A 27,271-nucleotide genomic window follows, 5' to 3' on the forward strand; every position below is an offset into this window, starting at 1 on the left:
GACAGCCTTTCTAGTTGCTTCTAGGAGCTCTAACAAGTTAAATTTTATTGACTAAAGCAAGGTTTGAGGCACTTGTTAAAACAGAATCCCAGGTCTCCTCCTTACAGATCAAATTTAGTACTTCTAAGATGACCAGGGAATCTGTTTTCAAAAAATGTCTAAATTATTCTCACGTAATTTGGGAAATGGGGCACCCAAGAATATATATTAAGTTAGCATAAGAAAAGTGGAAAGCACGGTCTCTGGGAGAAACATGACTGTGCAATTCTTTAAAATAGAACGTGAACCATAAAATGTCCATACAAATGCATATGGGAAGCTACAAGATATCAAGTTGGGAAATACTAGAAATTATCTTGCTTCCAATATTTACCTGTGATGTATCTTGTTTATCATGTCCCATGCTTAGGCATTCAAACTTCTGAAATGCTAGACATGCTATAAAGAAATCATTTTAAGGGTTTTTCCTGAGATGGTATTGTGGAGTATGTGAACTGGTAAGCAATTCTGCACCACGTGTTCTTGCTCACCAAATTTATTGTTGAACATTCCGAACACCAGATTATGACAGTTAAAAAAGAAAGCACCAAAAATTGCTACACATTAATACCTGAGTGGAGACTGAAGGCAAATATTCATCTATTAAACCCTACATCATAATGTTGAAACACAGATAAAAACATTCACAACACTCTACAGAGTACAATAAATAGCACTTTTTTGTGCATTACAACCAGTTAAATGTAATAAAGTTAATTATACCATAAAAAATACACACAAAATTACACATAAATGTATTTAGTATACCATACATTGTACAAAGTACTGGAGAAGATCATGCATGTTTAAAAAGAAAAATCTGCAAGGTGACAATCATTTTTCAGTATATTCTATAGGACAAATTGTTTTGCACTGTTAAGTATAATTACTATGCACTGCATTTTCTGGATGAGAGTAAAATTATTGATTTGCAAATAAATGATTACTGAGTCTCAGTAAAACACATAGTTTGTCCTCTATAAACTTTTAACTATAATATAGAAACTGATGTGAGTTGACAGCCATGTATTTTATTGTATTACATACACTTACCCAAACTATTTCCATCTCAATTTGACCATGCTTTAAGGAAAGACATGTTTTCTTTTTACATGCTTTTAGAGAAACCTATATTTTTGTCTTTGATGGGAGGCAGTGGAGGTAAAATGAGAAGAAAATTGTAGAGTTTATGTTCAAAATTGAAATTGAAAAATATACAAAAAAATTCTGAGATGCCACACAGAGATGTGGGCATCTTTTGGCCGAGACCATGAATGTCCTATGAATGGAATAATCTGTTTTCATAGAAATTGTATGTTATTTTAAATAAGCACAGTAAAAATGTCAGTCTTTACATTAAAAGAAAAACCCACAAAAATCTGGAGCCAGTTCTCTCTTGATACATTAAAAATAATTAGGAAGGAAAAAGTAAAAGAGAAAATGTTTAAAAATATGCATGAATGTGAGTTTATATTTAACTACTGAGAAATTATTATTGACTAAATTAACTTTATTGGATATACAAATACAAGCCTCAATAATTTGAGGAACAATAAGTACAGGTTTTAGGGAAGAATTCATGTTTTTGATAAGAGTATTCACTAAAAAGACAAAAAATTACATTTGAAGATTAATTTTTCCATGCCTAATAAGTTCAGAAGTGCCAGCACCTTCTCCTAAAATAAATTTATTTTCAGAAACTTTAACCAACCTTAATTTTCTACACCTATGAAGTGTAAATCAATTTTAATCTGAAACGGGAACTGTGGAAATTAAAGGAGGCCTCTAGAGCAATAGTTCAGCAGATACTAAGGGAAATACTGATCAATTTTTACTTAAAATTTTTACTTCACCAACCTCAAAGAAAAGAATTTGGGGCCACTTTGAGAAGACCACCCATAATAAATATATAGTTATAAAACTGCAGGGCATTCCTTCATCATTTTAAGGCACAGTCTGTTTTATCCCAAACTGTAAGTTCAAGGTCACAGTGAAAATATGCATTCAATTTTGGTCTGGTTTCTCATGGGTATGTGGCTACATTTATAGTTAGTCATAAGTTTAAGAAACGGTAATACAATCACTTCAAAATAATATATCTAAGTCATTTTTATAGTTTTAAAAATGTAAATATACAATTTCCTAATTTATATACACTAAAAATTGGATTTTTCCAGTTCCATAGTGGAGGCAGAGAAGATTATTTCTACCAATATTCCAACAAATACATTATCTGCTTATGTAGAAAGCATGGTTATGTTAAATACAGGCATCTCCTACTCAGGATAAAATTATTCAACAAAAAGGACCAACTCATTCCAAAAATAATGTTCACTGAATTTTTAGGTCTCGTATATCATCTTTTTATTAATATCATCCATGTCCCTACAAGATAGTTGGATAAACTGTAACTAAATCAAGGCCAAACATTTTAATATTTGGCTTTCTCTTCTGTCTCTTTACTTCCAAGGCTACTTATGCAAACTACCTCAACATGACTGGGCAGAGAAACAGTTAAGTGACATTAAATTACGGGAAAAACCATAATATGAGGGACTGAAATTCCCTCTGAAAATTTCTGTAGGAGAGAAATTAAAGAATGTCAACCATATAAACACAACAGTTTCTGAATCTATCATATTTCTGCTTTCTCTCATGAGTACACTACCACATCAATGTTAACATTTTAGCATTAACATCTTGTTCTTATATTTTCCTTTAAGATGCATTTTACAATGTTTATTTCATTGTATTATGTTTAGTTCTAGTGGATAATTCTCCCCTATGAAACATGTGACTGTACAGAGGGACTGAATGGAAACACATAGAAAACCACAGAAATTCCACAATAAACTTTGTTCCATAAATGGGAGACACCTGTACTAAAAATGATCTGGGCAACAGAATTTAAAGTTTTACAGAATGAATCTGAAGCAAGATTACCTAAATGATTTCTTCAACTAATTACTGAAAGATCATTATTGGGTAAACTAACTTTCACCCAATAAAACCAGAAAACACTATTCCAGAAATCAGACAAAATAGAATACACTATGCTATAAGCTTTACATATTTTGAAAGAAAAATTAGGATATGGAATATAAGTTTTGATGATGTGTATTTAATGTAAGTCCTAGAAGAAAAATACTGAAAAGATTATTTTTGCTTTAATCCCAATATGGTAAGAAAAGTTCATTAGCACAAATATCTGGAGGTATTTTACTGTTTCATTTAGCTTTGGTGACAAAGTGTGTTTTTGCTAACCATATGAAAACAGTTCTATTTTCCAACGTAGAGTTTTATGCTAAAAAAAATCAAACGCATCTTTTTTTTTTCCTAAAAGAGGGATGTTTTAAAAAGTCCAATATGAAACAAGTGCAACATGAAATACAAAATATGCCTAACACTTAGGCTTTTGAACAGTTAATAGTTCTATGCTTTGTCTATAAATTTTTACTAGTAACATTTCTACTATATAAATACTAAAAACCAAGATAATACTGAAAAAAATAGCATATGAACTTTACAAAAATGGTTAGGTTTAGATTTCCTGAACTAAGATTAATGTTCAAATATGCAAACAAATTTATACTAACTAATAAAACTACATCAACAGATACAGTTTCTCATAAGTGTTCAAAGTTACAATGTACAGAATGAGTACAGAATAAATCTGACTCACATATATCAAGTCCTATACAAAGTCATCAGAAATTAACTGGTTACTTGATATTCTAAAACATAGTCATTTTTGGCAAGGTTAACATGCCAAACACTTTTAGAAAGTACTGTATTTGATTTAAAATTTTTCAACTACAGACAATGTAATCAAGATGTAGCTCAGAATATCATCTTTTGAAAGCAACATTACCAATTCAGGGGTACTGTTACACTTCTACTATAAATTAAATAACAGTTTATTCTATTTCCAAATTTTATTCCATTCTTAAGACTAAGTTATTAATTATAAAATTCAGTCATCTGTATTCATAACATAATTTATTTATCAAAAATGTGAATTCTTGAGCATTTAAGAGTATACATACTCAGATTTGGATTACGGGTCTGACTTTTCTTTCCTATTATCCTTACTAAAAGTAAAGAATGTGAGTAGCCTCACAAACTTTCTATTTCCTCAGGCTGTTAAAATATATTGTGAAAGAATGCATGATTAATAATGTGTAAGTAAAAGTTCATTACAGAACTTGAAATGTTCTTTGTTCAAAAAGACCAAAATAAAATTTCAGCTCCCAATCATCTTATTATTTTGTAATAGTATCTTCTACATTTACCTTATGTGGCAAGACGTTTTCTGTCTGAGTCTAATTTCATAATACAAAGATACTTTTATTGCTTCCTTTTTCCTGGGGAGTGCTATACTCTCCAAATTGACCCCCCCAAAACTACACAAGGTATCTTGTTTCCTGTAATTTCACAAATCTAAAACACAGAGAAGGGCTTCCCTGGTGGTGCAGTGGTTAAGAATATGCCTGCCAATGCAGGGGACAGAGGGTTGATCCCTGGCCCAGGAAGATCCCACATGCCGCAGAGCAACGAAGCCCGTGTGCCACAACTACTGAGCCTGTGCTCTAGAGCCTGTGAGCCACAACTACTGAAGCCTGCGTGCCTAGAGCCCGTGCTCTGCAACAAGAGAAGCCACTGCAATGAGAACCCGTGCACCGCAACAAAGAGTAGCCCCGACTCGCTGCAACTGAAGAAAGCCCGCACATAGCAACAAAGACCCAACGCAACCAAAAATAAATAAATAAAATAAATTTATAAAAATAAAACACAGAGAAAAAAGTGATGATGAAATCAATGCCTTAGTCATAGAAGGTCTCAACACATTAAAACAAATTTTCCCAACTGATTTTCATAACAAGTTCCTAAAAAATTGCAAATGCAGCACTGTAAGGTTTTGCACTAAACCTCACAATAAAGCAAGATACTACACTAATTTAGACCTAACGCTTAAGATGAAAATACAGGCTAATTGAATTGTCTGGGGATTTGGGAATCAACAGCCCTAGTTTATCTCATCATCTTTGTGTTTACCCTATTTCCCCAGAGCTCTCAAGAATAAACTGAAAATTGAGTTTTACCTTTTATTGAGTTTTATTTCCCTTGACCACCTTCTGTAAGAGATGCTAATAAGCAGTGAGGTAAAAAGAACACACTATGCTATAAGTGAAAAGTCTGAAGAGTTTAGAAAAGAATGGGAACTAGATAATGAACAAATCAGACAATCTGCCTCATGTAAGTATGTGTGTGTGGCGGAAATGTGTACCATCTGCATGAGTGACAGGATAATCAACAACAAACATTTACTAGGCCTACTATAGTTCTTTATTTCTTTTCCTTACTGTATAATCATGCAGATATTATAGTGTAGTTCAAACAAGAAAACGTATTCTATTATATACACCTGAATTTATCTGAGCAAAATATGAAAAAAAATTAAAGATTAATTAACACATGATCAATATATATATTGAAGAGACAAAATCAGTGTTAACCAGGCACAAATGCTTCTTTTTTAGGACTACTGTTTTAAATACTTTCATTCTGGTGACAACCAAGAGAAGAGCTAGCAGAACCTGTGTAATTTCCCACATGAAAAAGATAAAGAAAAGAGAGTATTAATGATTTCTATCATATTATCTGTTCCAAATTATAAAAGTAGTAACTCCAGAGGACTCTTCAGAGACACTGAAAGTGCTCACTGTTTGTCCTGTCCAGTCTATATTTGGTCTAGGTATCAACAATAGGATCCAGGAGTAATTTTTGTAAGTTCAAAACTTACTCAAAACTAAAAAAAAAATCTAAATAAAAATGTCATAACAATAGAGCTCAGAGGTTTGCTAAATTAGATAATCCCTAACTGCCAATGAACAATTTCATTTTTGGTAACATTTCTGATAAACTGTGCTGTTTTGCTAGCTAATAATATAGATTGTAGGCATGGTTCAAATAACGTGAATTTAAAGACAAAGGACTTTCCTTTTCTCAAGTGATAGAAACATCAGTTTTGTTAATCTTCAGACAGAGCCTACTTTCTCATCTCTGGTAGTTATTTGGTTTTAAAGTGCATTAGGACTTGATGAAGACTCTGTCAAAATGTGTGTGTGTGTGTGTGTGTGTGTGTGTGTGTGTATACATATACTTATAATATTAAATATATGTTAAAAAAAACCCCAAACTACTGCTGTTTATAACATGCTTAATGAGAATCCTTTTTGTAGTCCTAAAATAAAATATTTTGTTGGAATAAATAAGACTTTAGGACTTGATGATAATGACACTCACATGAAATTTTCATGGAAACTAATGTGCCTAGTCTGCTGCTTTAAAAAGCTAATGTACTACTCACAAATGAGAAATTTAAGCTTGTTACATTTTATTCATGAGCAGGAATGACTAAACAAGGAGACTTTAGATCATCTAAACACATTGATAATGGCTGTCAATAGAAGATTCAAATTAATGAATTTTCTTAAGTTCTGTATATGGACCTAAGTTCAAATTCAGAAATAGTTAAATGACATATTTAACCTGTAACGTGAAATACAACTACATATGGGTGAAAACTTGAAATACAACACCATATGTACACAAGTTGTTATGAGTATATGTATAAACTAAACCTAGGCAGATGTGTCCTTGTTTAAATACATATGTGGTATGCCATGGGAAAGTGCATATATAATCTGGTAAGTTCTCTTTCCTTTTAGGTTTGAACACACAAGTATTCTGTATTTTATCCCTTTTGCTGCTTCTATCAAACAAACAAGAGCCTGGTATGCCTGCCATGTCTACTATGAGGTTATCACTTACCTTTAATGATCTCAGTAAGTGAAAATATGAATACTGAACATGAAGCTGGGAAAGACAACAATGGAATCAAACAAACTTAAAACTCTCATAGATGACAGCAAGACCATCTTCAACTGATGATGAAGCAGCAAGAACCCAAAGAACAAATGAGAAAAGAAGTGAGGTAACCCTCTACAGGCAGTAAAGTGGGAGCAACCTTCTAATAGGCAGTAACAGCTGAGAGGCTGTAACGGAATCCAGATGCAATGGCACGTAAAATGAACCTGGTACTCTAGGACATCCCTGGGCAGTAACAAGGACACAAGTTCACAGGTACAACTGTGGAGTTACTGGGACTTAAGGACTACACTTGCAAGGTTTTGGGTATTTACATCATACACATCTAAAGGAAGGGCTCTATCACTCAGGTATACCCCAGCCTTGAGTTAATCCTATCTTAAGGCGAAGATACCTACCTCCATTACCTACTTCCAAAAAGTGAGCTGAAATCTGAAATATAAATATTACTCTTTATCTGTCAAATAGTAATCACCTTGGCAAATTAAGATTCCACTATTAAACCTAGTGGCTAAACACTCCAACTTATTCAGGTATTCATTGTTTATACTTATGCTATTAATGGGGTAACAGTTTTTCCACTGTTATTCCATTAATAGTATAATTTTATACATTAAATGTGGTACTGCACTTCATCATGCTGATTTTCTTTCCATAGTAGATAAAAACTGTGCAAATGTAGAGCTTTTTCTGACCACTGGAATTTAGTTATTTTAACAATCCACCATGACCCGAGGCACTTTTGACAACCATGGGGTCAGTGAATTGAATAAAATGGTATAGACTGAATGACTGAACTGCTCCAATGCCTATAAGTAAATATCTATGAAAATTTTCTTCAAATTTAGCAATACATCTCTTCAGTAGTCTCCTGATATTCACTAAGAATACAAAATAAGATTCTTATTTGAAAAGAAACAAAATTTCATTGAGTTTTGAATTTGAATTACGTTTCCATTCATCAATCTTGCTGGTTACCAAGAAAACATGTCTCCTTAGAATTTAAAGTTGTATTTTCATAGGTGTAAGAAAACAAAAGATCTATTTTGTTCACTATGGCTGCCAAAAACTGACTAAAGACTGTGGCTATTTCATTTCTGAGAAAGCAAACAGTTTAAATTTCATTAATCTTTTAAGACTTATTTTTCAACATGTATACTGTAGCAAATACAAAGTAACCCACTTTTCAGAAGAAAGTTTGATGAAATGAGAATACTTGAGGTGAGGATACAAACAATGCTACATTTACTGAGTGTTTAGGAGAAGATCTTGGTATGGCCAATCAAGCAGACTAGCTGATATGCAGAGTCCTCAAAGACAGAGGCTACCATATCCTTTTACTGATTTTTCATAATGACTAGTACACAGATGTCATACCACAAAACAAAACCATGCTTCAACTACTTTCCTCAAGCATTACAAAACTAATTTCCTATTTTCAACATTGTAAAAATAGACTTGTCTTCTCCAAAGGATCTTGCTGCCCACACTGATGGATCTGTGTGTTCCCTCTTATTACTGGACCTAAAGGCATAACTGATCTTTATCATTCCTTAAATCCAATCTTACATAAAGTTGCATAATGCATGGAGTAAAAGAGGAATGAAGACAAAGCATGGAACCCTGTATAAGTGTGCTGACCCAAAAGCAATCACACCAACAGCCAGAGGAAGTGGAAACTGTGAAGTAGTCTTCAACAATTTACTGTAAAGAGACAGAAATATACATTATAATGTAACATACATTGTGAGCAAAAACTGAACATGTCAATCTTTTATACAGTTTTGAGAAAGTGTTCTAAGTGATTTTAGATAAAGTAATTTTTCGCATAATGAATTTAACGGTCCAAAATTTTTTAAAAGATCAATACAAGTCAATTTTGGCTAGAAAAGAGAAAAATATTCTAGTAAGTAAATAACCAGTTTTGTTTATTCTTTTAAATTTTAACCACAGAAAAATATTAGTAGGACTTTTATTCAGCTATGCTACCTCTAGAGATTTATCCTAATAAGAAAAAAATCAATGTTTACTAAGATATAGCTACAGAAATATTTATTTTCACCCTATTTAATATCAGCAAAAAACTTCAACCAAATAAAAAAGGAACCATCTTTAATTCCTAACAGGAGCATGTAAGATAAGACACTATTTTTAAAAGAAAAATATTATCACGAAAGGCTATCACCTTTTTACTCTGAAAACAGAGAAACTGAGGGGTTAAGAAACTTACCTAAGGACACAGAGCCTTAGATTGAAACCCCAGATCTGCCTGACTTTAGAATATCTGCAACTATCTGCCAGAATCAACTGAAAAGGCTCCCAGAGAAAACAAGCAGTCAATGAAAAGTAAAGTTTTATTATGGAAAATTTTAAACATATACATAAGTAGATTAACAGTATAATGAACCTCATGGACCCATCAACCAGCTTCAAAAATTATCAAGTCATGGCCAATCTTACTTTACCTATATTATTGCCCACTTCCACTCCTCCTATATTTTTTGGAAGCAAACCTTAGATATCATATCTTTCAAGGGTTAACTTTTTAAAGAAAAAAAATGATTATATCCTAACAAATAAAATGCATAATTAAGGAAACAAATGTAATACATTTGCATATAAACTGTATTTGCACATAAACCATAATTACTATTATAGCTTTACCTTCAGGAACAGTCCAAGTAATGAGGAACGAAAGACATGTTTCAGACATGAAAGTATGATAAAGACCAGGAACAGATGTGAGAAAAAAAAAAAGATTAAAATACTATACCTTGATTTTATTGAAGCAGTGTAAGTATTTCCAAGAACTGCCATAGTTGGAATAAGGATAAATGCCAAAGGTTTACATGGATCAGGATTAAGTTTAAAGTAATACCTATGTCAAAAAGAAAAAAATAAAACATAAATCAACAAAGCATTGCCAATCATCTTAAATTCTCAGAATCAATCAATTAAATACATTTCAAAACTTTCCTATAGCTATATGGATATAAGAGAGCTCTAAACAGCTCAAGAAATCATTGATAAATAAATTTTGCTCTACATCATCTTTATACTCAAGGTTTTATATGGAGAATTATGTTCAGAAACTACTAAAGGAAATGAAAATATCCCATCTGGAAGCACTTCCTTTTTACAATAAGTATATGCCTGAAAGCTCATATATAAATAATATTTTATAAAACAAATTATTTAAAACATATTTAAACTGCTCTATTTAAAAAAGATGAAAAAATGAAGGCTTATATAAAGTAACTGTCTACAGCCTTCTAGAATCATAAATTTGTGCTCCTCAAGTAACTTCCTCCCCAAATCTGTGGACAAAAAATTGCACCTTGATTAAAATAAGGGACAAAGGAAAGATATTAATATTTGGTGACCTGTGATTTAATTTACTGAACTTATTTTGATTCAGCCAACTTAAAAAAAATTCCAGTATTTAGATGATCTGAAAGTTTTACATCATTTCTGAAAACTATATTAAGCAGGGGTTAACTATTAACTGGATAACGTGGCTTTTAAAAGACAATTTACCAATAACTAAATATTCTAGAAATAACCTTAGAGAGCATTTTTAGGCTCTCATTTAACCTAGGACACTTAACAGGTAACAAAGCAAAGACAGTTTTCCAGTAAAACAGCTGATCATTTATTTTAGTTTAACGTATAGGACACATCAGAAAAGTACAGACTTCCTTCGTTATTTCTATTATTTTAAATGTAAGCATTTTTCTTCCCCTTAAATTTAAGAAAATATAAAATTGGTCGTGAATTGAAAAATATGTAAAGCACTAGCATTATGAATACTGTAAGTCAGCAAAATAAAGCACATTTTCACATATTTCTAGACTCAAAGAAGGTTGAAGAAAATACAATCCCTCCCCTTTTGGGCAAATTTTGGGAAAGTTTATATTCTCACGGAAAAGAAGAAAATGTGAATATGTTGAAAATAAATTTCAGGTGTTAGCTTCTTGTTCTTGAGAAAGTTTTATGAAACATTAGGAATCCTGCAAGTCTCTACTTACAGATATTTATAGTTTGAACCACATAAATTATAATTATATAAATAAAACACACCTAAGATTCTTCAGCCAATAAATTAAAGATGGCATGCTGAGTAATACAATCCATGTTAATAAGTTAATCACGGTACTGTGCATGCGAAGACTATCTTCAGCATCACTGGCAGATAAACGGAGATGGTATACTGTAGAGTCTTTATGGTGATTGGATTTTTTTTCACTTCTTCTAGAGTGTTTGGGGTTCTACAAAGCAATAAAGTAAAAATATCAAGATATTAAATAAAATTTAAGTTTATTATTTTATTTAGAATCATACTCAATTATCTAACAGCTAAATAAATACATCTTTCCATTACCAAATTGATATAAAATACTGAATTATCTTGTTTGAAAGTATTTTAAAGCAGTTATCAGTTATAAAATTTTTATTCCTTTGACTTGCTATTTCCACTGCTAAGAATATATCCTCTTACGTAATTACTTGAAATAAAATTTAAAAGATAATTGTGATAAAAACAACTTAAGGGCTGACAAAGTTCAAATTAAATGACAATCTAAGTCTTACTTTAATATTCATTAGGCTTGCTTTTCTTAAAGTTATTTAAATTCATAAAACCTTTTAAATACTGTAAAGTCCTAACTTTCTTTTACAAAAATCAACTTTCATATTTTTCCATGTTCTTTCATACTAAAGTGATATAGCGTTTTGAAAATAAAACTTACCACAGTCTGGCTATTTTTAAAAGTTGTTAAGCTGGCTTGCAGATGAACAATCTATGAAAAAGGAAAGACTTTAATTTTACTTTTATTTTGAAACAAAAAACATAACCATTTTTACTGAAATTGAGAAGCACTATAATTTGAAATTTTAAAACCTAAATAAATAAAAATTCATTTAAACATTTAAAAACATTCTTTTAGAAAAGATAAATAATAACTACATGTGCTTGCTATCATGGATTAAAAAACAAACAAAATAATACAAAATTCCAGAGTATGTTGGGGCCAGGATATAATGCTATATCTTCCACACTGTGTGAGCCTATGCTTGAACGGTGCCTTGCTATTGCAACTTGAAGTGTCATGCAAGTCAAAAATTTGATTATATTCAGCATAGTATAAAGAGTTGAACATGTGTTATATAATCTAAATCTTTGAAAATGTGGAACTCAATTATATAGGGTGGTGAAATGTTTACAAGAACCTGAGAAAGTCTATAAATTTACTAGGTTTGCTTAAGTATTTGAGAAAGTTCTGCTTATTGTGTCAGTTGTTTGAAATATCCACCTTAAAAAACTAAAAATATTATATTTATAAATCAAATTAATTTATATTTGTAAATCAAAATAATTCTAAATAGTTTTTTCTGATGGACATATTTTTCCTTTGTAAACTGAAAGTAATCTATAATGTGCATGTATTAGTGTTAAATGCAGATGCAAATAAACCTTTGTTAAAAAAGGAAAAAATTATTATCCTTTCCAGTATCAACTGTCTCTACATAAGATTAATGTGGAGAACAAGCAGTTGTATAATGTAGATTTTCCTGAAAAGCTGTCAGCCTTCTTAGAAGTGTTTTTCATTTCCTCAGTAAAATTGTCAGCTTAATTACTTTTATCCTGTCTTGTGATTCTTTAGCAACATTTGTAACATTCTACATTATTTCAGCATGATTGACAGACTGATCCCACTGACATAACTTTTTGTTTTGTCTATTATCCACGTTTAAAGGGAGGTGTGAATAAAAACCGTTCTAGTAAAATGTTTTTTAAAAAGTTAACATTACTTGCCAGAGCATCAAGCAATATGGAACAGATTATATCTCCTCCCTTCCCTTTGTTTTTAACAAAGAAACCCACTCAGATTAGTAACTTCAGTTCTACAGTTAACTATATATATTTGAAATAGCTAAGATGTTTAAAAAAACTTTACACATAGGCCTGTTATATAACAGCAGTGATCAAAAAAATTTTTTTAACAACACCCATGGGAAAGTCTAGGCCTGTCTGATACAAAGCTCAGGTCTTCTGACTTTACTGATTTGACATACCTTAAACACATAGTAAAGATAAGTAAGAAGGATGGCAAATGCTCCACAAGTTGTCCAACTAACTATGATCAAAACAACTGTCAAAATGGGCAAGTCTGGTGATATTATCTTCATATCTTTAGGAAGTTCAGAGGGCCTGGAATAACAAGAGTAAAGCTTTCAAAAGCATATTAGGGCTTCCCTGGTGGCGCAGTGGTTGAGAGTCCGCCTGCCGATGCAGGGGACACAGGTTCGTGCCCCGGTCTGGGAAGATCCCACATGCCGTGGAGCAGCTAGGCCCGTGAGCCATGGCTGCTGAGCCTGCGCGTCCGGAGCCTGTGCTCCGCAACGGGAGAGGCCACAACAGTGAGAGGCCCGCGTACCACAAAAAAAAAAAAAAAAAAAAAAAAGCATATTAACAGTTATTTACACAGTCACATATAAGCAGAAAAAAATACAGTGCTCTGCCAGGCTCTCCTTATTAATGTGCAAGTATTACTATAAGGTAAACAGGCTTTTTAAAATAAAGGTGAGGGGTGACACATATTTTAAAATTCTTTTATACACTGTGATAGTTTCTCTTGCATTTATATATACTATGGGTAATACGTGTACTAAAAAAGAAAAAAATATTATTAAAGATAATTATTAATTATAGGCCCTGTGCCATACAATTCCAATTTTGATAGGAAGAGAAATACTTTTGTTCTTAAAGTCTTGAGGTCACTCAGACATGTGATGGTGTTAATGTCAGAAGCACCTCAGAAGGGTGGAGGAAGAAGCATCATACCATAATCCCCTCTGTGACAGTAAATCACATAACACGGCTGGTGAGGAAATGGAAACTAGATCACTGGTTTACCAAAAGAGCATACCAGCAACTTCAAACTGTCTTTGGATCATAATAAACCTCTAGGCAATGTTTTTGGAGCTCTTATACATTTCATCTAATCTGACCCTAAATATCAAGATTGGAGTCTCAGGTTTGATTGAAAATCAACATATAAAAGCATTGCCAGAGAAACACTTCGCCCTTGGAAAGACTTACAACAGTGAAATTTAAAAATACTTGTGTAAACTGTCAAGCTTTTTTGATTAACTCTTGAGCACTATGGTCAAAATCAAATGTAGCATTTAACTTGAAATAAATGATAACCTATGACAAAAAACATAAGTTTGAACACTAACCCCATGTTTTACTAGTTATACATTTTTCCTCAGAAATTATAGTTTAGTGAAAGCAAGTTAATTTTAAGGTTCCCTATCAGAATACAGTTTTTTTCTTAAGAGCAATAAGGAAGGTTTTCATCATTCATTCTTTACCTTTTCAAAGTCAGCCACAATGAAGAAAGGAGTCTCACAGATGTAGAAGAGAGTAGGCCACCCCAGTAGGCAGTACATGTTCCAAACAGAAAAAGAATCAAAGATACAAGGGGGAAACACATACTCTGACTAGTTAAAACGATGGCATCTAATTCTGGTAACAATAACATATCCCAAAATTCTTTAAACCATTTGTATCTGTGGATAAAAGAAAACATACAAAAAATAAACGCAAATAATACAATAAAAGCAAAAAAAACCCCAACAACTCTCATTAAAGGATTTAATATTTGAAGTGTTTGACCATTCACTACAGTCCCCAGAATACCATGATATTTCATTTATAATTATACTGAAAAAACAAACTTCAATTCCTGGTAGGGAACTACTGAGTCAAGTGATCTTCAAGGATCTGAGTCTCAAGTCTCAATGCAGCTTTACTGCTCTCATTGATCCTTGTAATGAAGTAATAACTGGTCTTTTTTTTAAGTTAGAAAGCCAATAGCTAGTTATAAAGACAGAAGAAAAGACATCTAAGTAATGGTTTTTAACCAAACAAAAACAAAAACAAAACCTGAATAAATTAAGAATGCGATGTTAAGTAGGGTAGACAGATCTAAAATATACTTTGTATGGGAAGTAATAAAAAGTGTTCTGAGGCACTGTTTCACCAATATCCTATATTGCTTTGTGTCTATGAATCTGGGATACCCAAAGCTCATGTACCACATACATTCTTTTGAAAATGTTAAAGTCCTGGTATATTTATAGTCTAAATTTAGACTGATATATGTGTATATATATTATATATATAAGTTCAATAATTACTTCTAAACTATTGAAGTAAATGTTGATGTACTTATTAGGCCTTTGCCTAAGAGAAAAAGTCCATTTAATAAAACAAGTCAATTGCCTTATTTGTATGGAAATTTATCCTTCATATTTGAGCCAAACATAATACTTTATATATAAAACAAAATTAAAATCATTATCACAGATAATAAAACTTACCCCAACAGAAACTTAACCATAATTACAAAAGGATCAACTTTGTATGGTTTGGCTTCTTTATCCAACATAGCAGCATATTCTAAGCAGTGACCTAGTGATTTAAAAAAAAATTATATGTAGTAGAGAATTCAAAGTAATTAAGTATGAGACATATTATATGCTGCATTGTTCGTAAGAGCAACATATTTCATGTCATAGAAAGCAAGGGTCTTTATTACTACCACAGAGACTCTTCTCAAAAGATAAAAAATTACCCTAATTTGAAAGACAAATCAAAACTACAATGAGGTACCACCTCAGACTGGTCAGAATGGCCATCATTAAAAACTCTACAAATAGCAAATGCTGGAGAGGATGTGGAGAAAAGGGAACCCTGCTACACTGTTGGTGGGATTGTAAATTGGTGCAGCCACTATGGGAAACAGTATGGAGGTTCCTCAAAAAACTGAAAAATAGAAATAACATATGAACCAGCAATCCCACTCCTGGGTATATATCCAGACAAAACTCTAATTCAAAAAGATACATGCACCCCTATGTTCATAGCAGCACTATTCACTACAGCCAAGATGTGGAAACAACCTAAATGTCCATCAACAGACGAATAGATAAAGATGTGGTACATATATACAATGAGATATTAGCCATAAAGAAGAACAAAATAATGCCATTTGCAGTAATGTGGATGCAACTAGAGATTACCATACTAAGTGAAGTCAGTCAGGAAAAGAAAGACAAATATATGATAGCACTTATATGTGGAATCTAAAATATGACACAAATGAACCAATCTAGGAAAGAGAAACAGACTCATGGACATAGAGAACAGACTTGTGGTTACCAAGGGGGAGGGGGTTGGGGGAGGGATGGAGTGGGAGTTTGGGATTAGCAGATTGAAGCTTTTATATATAGAATGGATAAACAACAAGGTCCTAATGTATAGCACAGAGAACTATATACCCTATGAAAAACCAAAATGGAAAAGAATCTAAAAAAGAATGTATATATATATATATATATATGTGTGTGTGTGTGTATAACTGAATCACTTTGCTGTACTGCAGAAGTTAACACATTATAAATCAACTATACATCAATTAAAAAAAGTTAAAAAAAAGAAAAAAAAATAAACATAAACCTACCACAAAAATTTACTCTAATTTACTGGTTCTCATACAAAAGTACATAGCCAATCATCATTTGTGAAACAGATTCAGGAAGCCAAGGCTATGGTTTTGTCGTTTGTATTTTTACAAAGCTCCACAGGTGAGCTAGTTTTTCTTTTTGCGGTACGCAGGCCTCTCACTGTTGTGGCCTCTCCCGTTGCGGAGCACAGGCTCCGGACGCGCAGGCTCAGTGGCCATGGCTCACGGGCCCAGCCGCTCCGTGGCATGTGGGATCCTCCCGGACCAGGGCATGAACCCGTATCCCCTGCATCAGCAGGCGGACTCTCAACCACTGTGCCACCAGGGAAGCCCGGTGAGCTATTTTTTAAAAACTGTTTTACTGAGATATAATTCTTATAATTCCATTTAAATTCATCCATTTAAAGTGTATCCAATTCAGTGGTTTTTTGTATATTCATAGAGTGTGCATTCTCAACCAGTCAGTCTTAAAACATTTTCATTACTCCCAAAAGAAACTGGTCCCCTTAACTGTCACCTCCAATGCCTCCCCATTCCTAGGCAACCACTAATCTACTTTCTGTCTCTATAGATTGGCTTACTCTGAAGATTTCATAAAAATGGAATCATATATGGTCCTTCGTGACTGGCTCCTTCAACTTAGCATATTTCCAAGATTCATCTATCTTGTAGCATTCAGCACATTATCTGTTCATCAGTTGATGGACATTTTGGTTGTTTCCACTTTTTGGCTATTATAAACAGTGTTTAGTGTGGATGTGTGTTTTCAGTTCTCTTGGGTATATACCCAGGAGCAGAGTTGCTGAGTCATATGGTAACTCTGTTTAACCTTTTGATGAACTGCCAGACTGCTTTCCAAAACAGCTATACCATTTTACATTCCCACTAACAGTATACAGAAGGTTGCAATTCTACAAATCCTCATTAACACTTGTTATTATCTGTCTTTTCTATTATAGCCATTCCAGTGATTTCTAACAAGCATCTTTGGTTCAGAACTACTTCTTTAATTGATTTGAGACACAATCCCATACTTAAGTCCTCTAGATTAACCAATATCATATATCCCCAGGGTCTCTGTGGACTATCTAGATATAAATCCCAAATGCTTGAAAATCAATTGTCAAGTCACTTAAAACTGAGAAGAATGAGGTGTCTCTTTTAAATTTCCAAAAATTATATTCAAGTATAGGAGATGTCATATTGCCAGAATAATCTTTTAATTAAAAGGTTGGATCTGGGCAGATCACATTAAATGTTGCTTACTTCTTCCTGGAATATAACAGGTTAAATCAGGTTAAAATGAACACTAAAGGCAGACTTGAAACTGCAAAAAAGTCACTGAAAGGAAACGAGTAGCTGTGAAAGGATTTGGCACCATGGAAACGGTGGAGGGGATTTTTGGACTGCTTTTGTATGTTTTGTCCCCACTCTCTTTCCCTCTTGCCTCCTCTGATTATCATTGTACAAGCCTGGCAAGTGTGTGAGGCTCCTGGGAAATTGTTCTAACTGCTATACTCTAGAGAAGGCTTTGCCCAATGTACTATACAGTCTATATTTTCTTCTCCAGATCCATGTTCTACCCTTTACTTTGCTCTGAATTCTGGGAGGCTGACTTTTAGGAACTGGCTTCTAGTTGGGTTCAGTGAATGAGAAGCACTGGCAGATAGGAGGATAGAAGGAAATAAAGTTAGTGTATTTATTTCCCTGCTTTCTCCCCGCTGAGCCACACGCTGACAGTGGCCACAGCATTTCTGCACCCTCTCTAGATTTGCTCCCTCCCTTGCCCTGACACCTAGGAGTATCAGATGGCTCTGTTGCTAATTTGGTATTTTATCATTTGTTGTTGGTTTCCCTTAACCCTATACATACCTTTGAAATAGTCCCTTCAATTAAACTCTTAATTATTCCATTCAGGGTACCAAGACCTAAATGATACAGTTGATACAGCCCAAATATTACACTGACTGCCAACTATGTGCTTGGCCCTATGTCAGGCACCGGGAACAGAATGGAGAACAAAATCCCTGTCAACCAGCTTCTATCTCTTAAGAGATCCTCAGAACAGAGGGAATAAACTTTAGACACAAGGGTATAAAATGGAGAAAACAAGTAAGGAATTTTCTTGGTAATCTCTTAAAACTTAAGAGGATCTCAAACTCCTGTAACCTTGAGAGAGAAGGGTGGTGAATTTTCAAGAAGTAGATGTGTCTTCATTAGCTACACGTAGGATAAAAAAAGTAGTAATGAAGCATTGAGGAAGGAAGAGAGGGAGGGAGGAATAGAAACATTCTTACCTGTTGAGAAAAGAGAGTATAACTGTCCTCCATAAGCAAGAAGGATACTAGATATAACATAGGCAGGAAGAGCTCCACCATGAAATCTAACTACCTAGAAAACAGGCAAATCAATGGGCAACTTCTGAATGTTCATGTTAATGAAATATATATACTTTCACATGAAATAAAAAAGTTGTTTTTCACTTTATACATTTTCTGACATGACTAAAAGATATCTTGAGTAATGGATATAAAAATTCTAAGCAAAATAAATGCTAAGAATACATCGCATATTAGAAACATGTTACCTGAATTTTTCATCAAAGGCATAATAGAGGCAATATATAATTGTGTAGCATATGCTACAAAATTTTTTACAAGGAATGTTTATCGAGCATTTAATATGTTCCAGGTATAATACTAAACATCTTATATGCATTATCTCATGCTCTCCTCCCAAAAATCCTTCCATATAGTTCTTATCCTTATTTTACAGATGAAGAAATTCAGGTACAGGGGGCCCAAGTAACTTGCACAATTAAGAGACAAGCAAGTTACTTACTTACTTGTTACCTCTCTTTGCTCTTAACAGTAAGATAGGGACAATAATAGTACTTACCTTATAGGTGGTTTTAAGGATTTAAACATGTTCATTTGTGTAAAGCATTTAGAATATTAACTTGAACATGATAAACTATCAAAAATATGAGCTGCTATTGTTAGGCTTTTATGTCCTTCACCATCTTTGGAAATGTTGTAGAATGGAATTTAACTCAAAGCCTAAGTTCATAACCATTATGTTATAGCACCTCAAGTCATTCTATCAGCTGATCCAATCTACATAAAAAAATACATATAACAAAAACATAGTGTAAGTTCTTCTTTTAATGTTAAAGTTTTAAAAGGAAATTACTTTAAAGCATGTTCTCCAATCCACAGAATTTTTAAGAAAATGTACAGACTCCCCTGTCAATCTAATGAAAACTATGGAAATGAATGCTTACACAAAATGTTAAGTAAAATTTCAGCAAGTTCAAGGTCTCCCTGAAGCTCCTCTGAGGATTCCCAGATTAAAATTGATAAGACTCAAAAAACATAAAGCTCATACTCATGATTTACAGTTTGTAGCTTTGACTGAAAGGAGAGGAGAGTTGAGTGAAAGGGAAAAGGTCATTTTCCTACCTGTTACTAAATGATGCTCACTGCCTGCTAAAGACATGCTAGGAAATATATAGCATACTTTAGTTATTAAGTGTGTTGGAAGGATAGTTAAGTAGCATAACAGGCTCAGAGTCGTACTCCTGAGTTCAGACTACAGCTTTGCCTTTCACTAGCTCTTAGGCAACTTATTTTACCCTTCCTTCTCTCTAGGCCCTTATCAGTAAAATGGAGTTAAATAGCACTATCTCACAGGGAGTTTGAGGCTTAAATGTGTTCATTTGTGTAAATCATTTGGAATAGTAACTGGCACAAGTAGGTGATCAGAAAATATTCACTGTTATTATTAACCTTTAATGCCCTTCACTGTTTTCAGAAATCTTGAAAGAGGTCCTACATAAAATTTCTTTTTAATGACTGAGTGTCATTGTTATGAGTAGTAAATATGATACTGGGCCACAGATACAACAATCAACAATCATAAACTGGCCTCCATGGGTCATATTCAAATTGTATATGTGCTTCATTTGGCTTAGTACTTGGCATAGTATTTCTTTACATTTTGAATTAGATGCCAACATTGAAAAATTAAAATATTTTATCTAAAAATTCAGATTTCTAGTTTCTCTTAAAATCTAAAGATTGGGCAACATTGGGCTTCATTCCTACATGGAAATGATTTATTAAGAGTTTAAATAATTCTCTTGAGAAAGCAACTTTCAGTTTATTTTCTGTCCTCTCTTTCATAAGAGTAGACTAAACAACATGTAAGTATATTTTCCTCTTTCCTTTTTTTAAAAAAAATTAATTTTATGAAAAACTTATCTAATCAAAGGCTAAAGATTCTCCTAAGTGGTTTCTCTTTAGTCCTCTTTCCAGTCTTCTTTGACTGAATCAGTTAACACTGAAAATATGTATGATTTTTAAAAGACAAATAAGATATACAAAACCTAATTCATTCTCCTACTGTTCTCAAGCTAAATTTTGAAACAAACATGAAGGAAGAGCATCTTATTTCATTCCAAACATTTGAGGACTTAACTCAATTGCCATGAATTCTTCAACATTTAAAAAAGTACCTACCTCTGATCCTGCAACACCCACACATCATCATTTTTTAGAAAAATTTCCATGTCTAAACAAGACTATTAGTCTGGGTTTTTTTGGTGTACATATAATTACACCTGATTATACAGTATCAAGCAAACTTGACTTTTCTTGTCACTAATCTGAATTATGAACCCCAGGGATGATATGGATAAGAGAGTGTGTTATATCCTCAGCCATACCACCATGTACAGTGACATACTAAAAATACAATAGCATGAATTCTTCCCTTTTATTCCAAGATATAATTTTTCTTAATAATTGATCTCTTAACATTTTAGAGTATTTATTATAACTATCCATGATGCTATTTTCCAACTTACACTAACATTTAATTTTCTCTTTCTAATGTAGCACAAAATTTTTACACATTAGCTTAGAATTTTCTAATGTTCACAAATTTATTAATAATCACAATCTAGTTCTTACCAGGTTGTTGTCAGGATCAAATGAGATAACATACATAAAAAGTTTCTGATTTACTTTTAACTTGTGAGTTTTATTATAATTATAGAATTAAATGACTTAAAAATTCTGCTATGCCTAGACTGCAAAACATAAGAGACCAAAAAAATAAAGTGAAAGTAATAAAAGACACAATAAAATTTTTAGTGAATTTTAAAACTATAATTTCTCTGACTAATCAGTATTATCTATTTATGTCCAGATTGCACAATTCTGCAAATTATAATGATGTTGAATAATAATATAGTAGTTCTACAACTTGATAAATTATTTTTGTAACACTATTTGCCTATGAATTTAAGATACTCCCCAAATGAATTTAACCTATTTCAGCATGTTTATTTTTAATATAATTTACTTTTACCTTTTACAAACTGAGCTTGCACAACATAAAAAGTTCTTGCAAAAAGCTCATTTATATGACAGAGCCCACAGGTTTTATTGGATTATGAATTATAGCATCGTATGAGCAACATGAAATCTTAATATGATATCCATTTAGCCAAAAATATTAATTTTCTTGAAAATCAGGAATCAACTTTCATTCTTAGGAAGTATCAAACATGAAAGCATCACCTTAAAGCCAGGGGTGGCCAACTATGGCCTGTATGCCAAGAATGGCTTTCAGATTTTATTAACATGAGAAAAAGAAGAAAAAAGGAGAAAGAAGAAAAAAGAAGTAGCTGCAGTAGTGGCAGCAGTGGCAAGAGACTATATATGGTCTGCTGAAATACTAATACCTGGTGCTTTACAGAAAACGTTTACAAACCCTGCCTTACAGTTTCTATTCACAAGGCAATAAATAATTGACAAGGAGTCTCTCTTACCTGTCCAAGTATTTGTGAAAAGGAAGTCTTAACTGTCACCTAGTTTAAAACAATTATTAAAAAAAGGTTATTTTCCCTAAACTCTAGTTCACATTTTATTAAACTGAGCACTAAGCATAATCATTAATTTTTTTATAATGATGAACCTAAAGGTACTCAAGATCTTAAAAGAATTCTCTGAACCATCAACGTTTAATTTGTATCAACTGTGGTTTTGCTGTTCAATATTTTTTCTGTAATCTAATTCTTTCCCAATTGGATGAATGCTATGATATGTGGAATCATATGATACCGTGATACGTGGTAACCCTTTACTAACTAGAATATTTAATTAATCAGAATATCTTATTACCAGATCATACAAGCTAAAGGAATTTATTGAATGATTGAGTCAGAAACTATATGTATGTTTGCTGAAAAATTAAGCACAAATTAATCAACTTACTTATGTAACTCGTACTTTAAAATCTCAAACCTGCAATCATATGGTACTAAATATAGTTAAGCTAAACCACTTCTGAGTAAATGTCATAAAAATAGGTTTCACATGATATAATACCAGGAACAAACAGATCACATGTAATAAAATTTGAGCCAAGACAACACTTTAAAAAGAAATTCATCATTAATTATCTCTGCCATAAATATACCTCTTTTGATATTAGGAAGTCTGGAAAAAGGAAATTCATCTTTCATAGAGAAGTTGTAAAATAACTATATTTTGTCAATACGTGGACTTTTTTTTTTTTTTGCAGTATGCGGGCCTCTCACCGCTGTGGCCTCTCCCCCTGTGGAGCACAGGCTCCAGACGCGCAGGCTCAGCGGCCATGGCTCACGGGCCCAGCAGCTCCGTGGCATGTGGGATCCTCCCAGACCGGGGCACGAACCCGCGTCCCCTGCATCGGCAGGTGGACTCCCAACCACTGCGCCACCAGGGAAGCCCCCAATACATGGACTTTTAAAAAAAATAAAGTATTTGTAAAAATATGGACATTAAGAGAATGTGCAGTACAGCCAAATTACTAACACAATTCTTTCTATCTCTATAGTAATATTAGAAATATGAAGGCACAAGCTGAAAACCATTATATCCCTGCAAAATCCTTCAATGCTAGAAACAGAAAGCAAGATATCAAAGCATTAATAAATTCCATGAAATCTAAAATAACTCATAATATAGGTCAAACTGAAGCTTGTAGGACAGATTATATTCACTTGACCTACCAATTCTAGTCTACCCTAAGAAAGTTAGCTCTAATAAAGAATCCAAATTAAAGCAACTGAGTAGAAATAAGATATTTCACATAAACCAAAACCACCACTGAAATGTATACTTCAAGCACTTAAATCTGGAATCCTTAGAAGCTGGTATGTTCTTATACAAAGAGGAACTCTTTTAGTTCACGAATCTATATGTAAATAAAATGTTATTCTTGAGTCCATTTCCCTTCTCTCAGTGCAAAGAGATCTACTGTGATTGTAAAACAAACCCAACAGGTACTAAATTGCACATGTTAATGATTAATAGAGCTTAAAATAATGAGTGAAAAGAAGATCCTTAAGCTTATCCAGTAGTGCTGGAGAATATATATCATGCCAGTTACTGCAGTATAGCCATGTCATCTGATTTCATGAAGTTCTTCAGTTTATGGAGGATTCTGGACTTGGGCTTCCAAACTGAGAAGGTTAATCTGCAGTCTCAATTTTTATTTTATTTTCTATTACTTATTAAGATACATACTTTCAGTGGTCCAGCTAAGGAAATACTGAGGTGGTGCTAACAGGCAAAATGGAGACTATTTAAAGTATCATAAGTAACTAACTCTCTCATATTAATTGGCTTTTGCATCACCATATATCTGAGGCAAATATAAAAATATATTTCCAGTTTATTCTATAACTAAATCCTAAAAATTAAGCAAACATATAACTTACCTCATATTGACAGTCTGATGATGTATACATTTTTAATAATGCTACATGGCTGTCATTTTCTGGTTGAGCAATATGGAGTTTCACAGAAATTTCTGTGGAAGATGGAACCCTGAAAAGATAAATATCAGTTGTCAATTACAAAATGCTGTGAAATAACCATGGCTAAGTCAATCCTCAGCACAACACAGTGAAATAACGTTAAGGAGGCTAGATGCCACACATGTTACTATGGATTGACACTTTTCCAGTCGTATCACAGCTCCTTCTAGGACACAGAAACTGGGGGAGAGGGTGGAAAGGGGTTCATGTCTGAAGCAAGTAAGGTTTAAATTCTAGATCGCTTAAATAAGAATACTATATGGTATCTTATAATATTATATTATCTTATGGGCACAATGTTACATAAAGGATACCTACATTTTACTAAGAGGCCCTGTAATAATTTCTCTAAAATTTTATTATGATTTAAATAAACAGACTAAGTAGAATATGTATTATTCAAAAACAACACAGTTTAAGGTAAATTCTTTCATATACTTACTGTGCAATGGTTAGTGAATCTTCATAAGACCAGGGAATATGAAGTTTATAGATACTAGTAATTTCTTCTGTGGAAACATAAAGGAAATATGTATTACTAACCTTATGTTACTAAGTTTACTACTATAATACCTAACTATTTACACAATACTTATTTCATTAAAAAATAATCAGTAAGACTTATATCACACAATAAATTATGGAGAATTACTTAATAATAATGTTTAATTAGACCTACAACAAGATATTAGAGCATATGGGAAGTATAAGAAACTGGAAAAACATTAAACAGCTAAATCTCAATTATTACTACAATAAAACAGCAAGAAATACAGTATTTTTAAAACGTGGATATTTAAACTGAAACAGACAAAGATGCTTACTGTTAAGAAAGGGTCTATGTTAAATCCATTTGGAAATATAAACAGCTTTTCTATTATCATATATTTAATATTAATTTACATAAAATATATGGAAAAATAAGTATTACAGAAAATTCAAGTGAAGACCTAATGATTCTTCAAATGACAGTACTATTTTTTCAGAAATACACTTACCTTTCACTCCTGAGCACTTGCTTACCACGTTGATTTTAAAAGCTTGGTATATCTAATAGAGTTTGACCACAAAAATTAAAAAAAAAACAAGTTTATAAGTTTGTTTAACTAAACAGTAAAGTAAAATCAAGTCCTGTTATTGTCAAGATAATTAATTACCTGTCCAAAGTTCAGAAGCTCTATATTATAGAACAGGCCACTTGTATTTAATATCACTTTCCTTGAAGACAACCCTATTGAATTAAAAGTACTGTATTACTTAGAATACCAAAAATTTTTTTTAAAGTACAAGAGTACTGACTGCTTAAACAATGTCTAAAATAATGTCAACAGATTTTTAGCATTAGAAAATAGTTTATAGGTTCTTGCTTTCAGTATGGAGGAGTGAACTCCTAAAACTCCAATCCTCCTTCAATAAACTTTGAACAAAGCATAACATTTATAATGACTTTCAATGACATTTTGTGTTTTAAAAAATCACTACATAGTTCCAATTTCAAAAAGGTATGCCTTCTTGGTAGTTTTTTTTTTAACATTTTAATAAAATTTTAAAAATCGCATCCACTTACATGTGAATGCCTTTGGATAAGAATATGCAAATGCAAGTGTTCAGATGCTTTTTTGAAAAGAGAAAACAATAAGACAAACCACCGCTGTGCAATAGACAGAAAAGGCTTGAAATATTTTACCAAGTATATCACTGAAATTCTATTAATTAAAAAATAAATACTGTATGATGTTAAGATTCTGTCAGTCACATTTAGCACCAGTTAAAACACATAACCAGTTTTTTCATAATGTTGCATTATCATAACTATATTATAGGATGTATACTTGGAGTTAAGAAAAAAAAGACTTAGGAAATTTTATCAACATGTAAACAAATTTGCTAAGTACAAGGTGTACCATTAATCTGTGATTAATAAATCACTTTTAAGATACAATGCTAACTTACACATTCAAACAAACCATTTTAATGAGTACCTAATGTAACCAATATTTTAAAATACAGCACTGAATTTAAGGCACCTCAAAGTGAACAATAGGAGAAAAACTAGCAAATATGAAGTATACTTCACATTCTACTTAATCTAATTTAAAATACCATTCACTGTGGTACCCTTCTTCACAAGTAAGATGGTCTAACTTTTGGGTGTTTAAAAAATTCTAACAGGAGGTAAGAAATAATTTAAAATTTTGCTTTCCACTATGGCAAAAGGAAAATCAGAAGCTGAACACTTTACTAATTAAAAAAAAAAATTTTCTTTTAGCCTGACTCACACCTTGAAGATTTTAGAAAGAACATCATTATTAAAATGTTGATAGGCCCATTTGGAAGATTGTTTAACATCAACAAATAAGCCACAAGTGTTCGATTGTGCTATAATTTAAAATGTGAGACATTCACCAGTAATCAAAGCATAAATTTCCCTGAATGTTCTCACTTTTAAAACAGTTCAAGTCTTAATTTATTATTAAATCTAAGATATCAAAAGTATTAGTTGACATCAGTTACATACTATTGTCAGAGTATATTTTAGCAACAATAAAAATTTCATTTTGTCACCTGAAGAAATCAAGACCCATTTTTCTTTTAATAGATTAACTTTAAAATTGCTTAGCATATTCCAGAAGCACCTATATCCATTATGTCTAGGAAACCAGTTTCCTATCATTATACAGTATTAATCAGTTTAGCTGAGCATAAATTAAAACAAGGAGAATTTGCCTCTATGAACATGGAACTGAATATGGTATGTGTAATCATGGAGTCACAATTACAAAAATTTGAGCTAGGGAGGGTAGATCTCTTATTTTATAAGCTTGCTATTTTTAATGAGGTAGGTGGTTTAGAGTTGTCATTTCTGTATTGTTCTGTGTATTCTTCAACCAAAAAAAAAAAAAAAAAGGTGGGGGAGGGATAAAAATCTTAAAGGAAG

The 27,271-nt window shown here is 32.5% G+C and overlaps 1 protein-coding gene across 1 annotated transcript in view; it reads right to left on the reverse strand.

The window, feature by feature from the left end:
- Positions 1-306: 306 nt before the first annotated feature.
- Positions 307-27,271, reverse strand: part of PGAP1 (post-GPI attachment to proteins inositol deacylase 1) — a 70,517-nt gene continuing 43,552 nt past the window's right edge. The window contains exons 15-27 of the mRNA XM_081241813.1: positions 25,491-25,564; positions 25,332-25,383; positions 24,776-24,842; positions 24,235-24,343; positions 22,300-22,338; positions 18,761-18,854; positions 15,319-15,409; positions 14,308-14,505; positions 13,006-13,141; positions 11,679-11,729; positions 11,011-11,198; positions 9,704-9,808; positions 307-8,634 (exon numbers count right to left, since the gene is read on the reverse strand). Coding sequence (XP_081097939.1) covers positions 8,496-8,634; positions 9,704-9,808; positions 11,011-11,198; positions 11,679-11,729; positions 13,006-13,141; positions 14,308-14,505; positions 15,319-15,409; positions 18,761-18,854; positions 22,300-22,338; positions 24,235-24,343; positions 24,776-24,842; positions 25,332-25,383; positions 25,491-25,564 — 1,343 coding nt within the window. The 3' untranslated portion in view covers positions 307-8,495. The remainder of the gene's footprint in view (positions 8,635-9,703; positions 9,809-11,010; positions 11,199-11,678; positions 11,730-13,005; positions 13,142-14,307; positions 14,506-15,318; positions 15,410-18,760; positions 18,855-22,299; positions 22,339-24,234; positions 24,344-24,775; positions 24,843-25,331; positions 25,384-25,490; positions 25,565-27,271) is intronic.

Source organism: Mesoplodon bidens (assembly GCF_964165515.1).
Source record: "Mesoplodon bidens genome assembly, chromosome: 8".
Taxonomy (NCBI): domain Eukaryota; kingdom Metazoa; phylum Chordata; class Mammalia; order Artiodactyla; family Ziphiidae; genus Mesoplodon; species Mesoplodon bidens.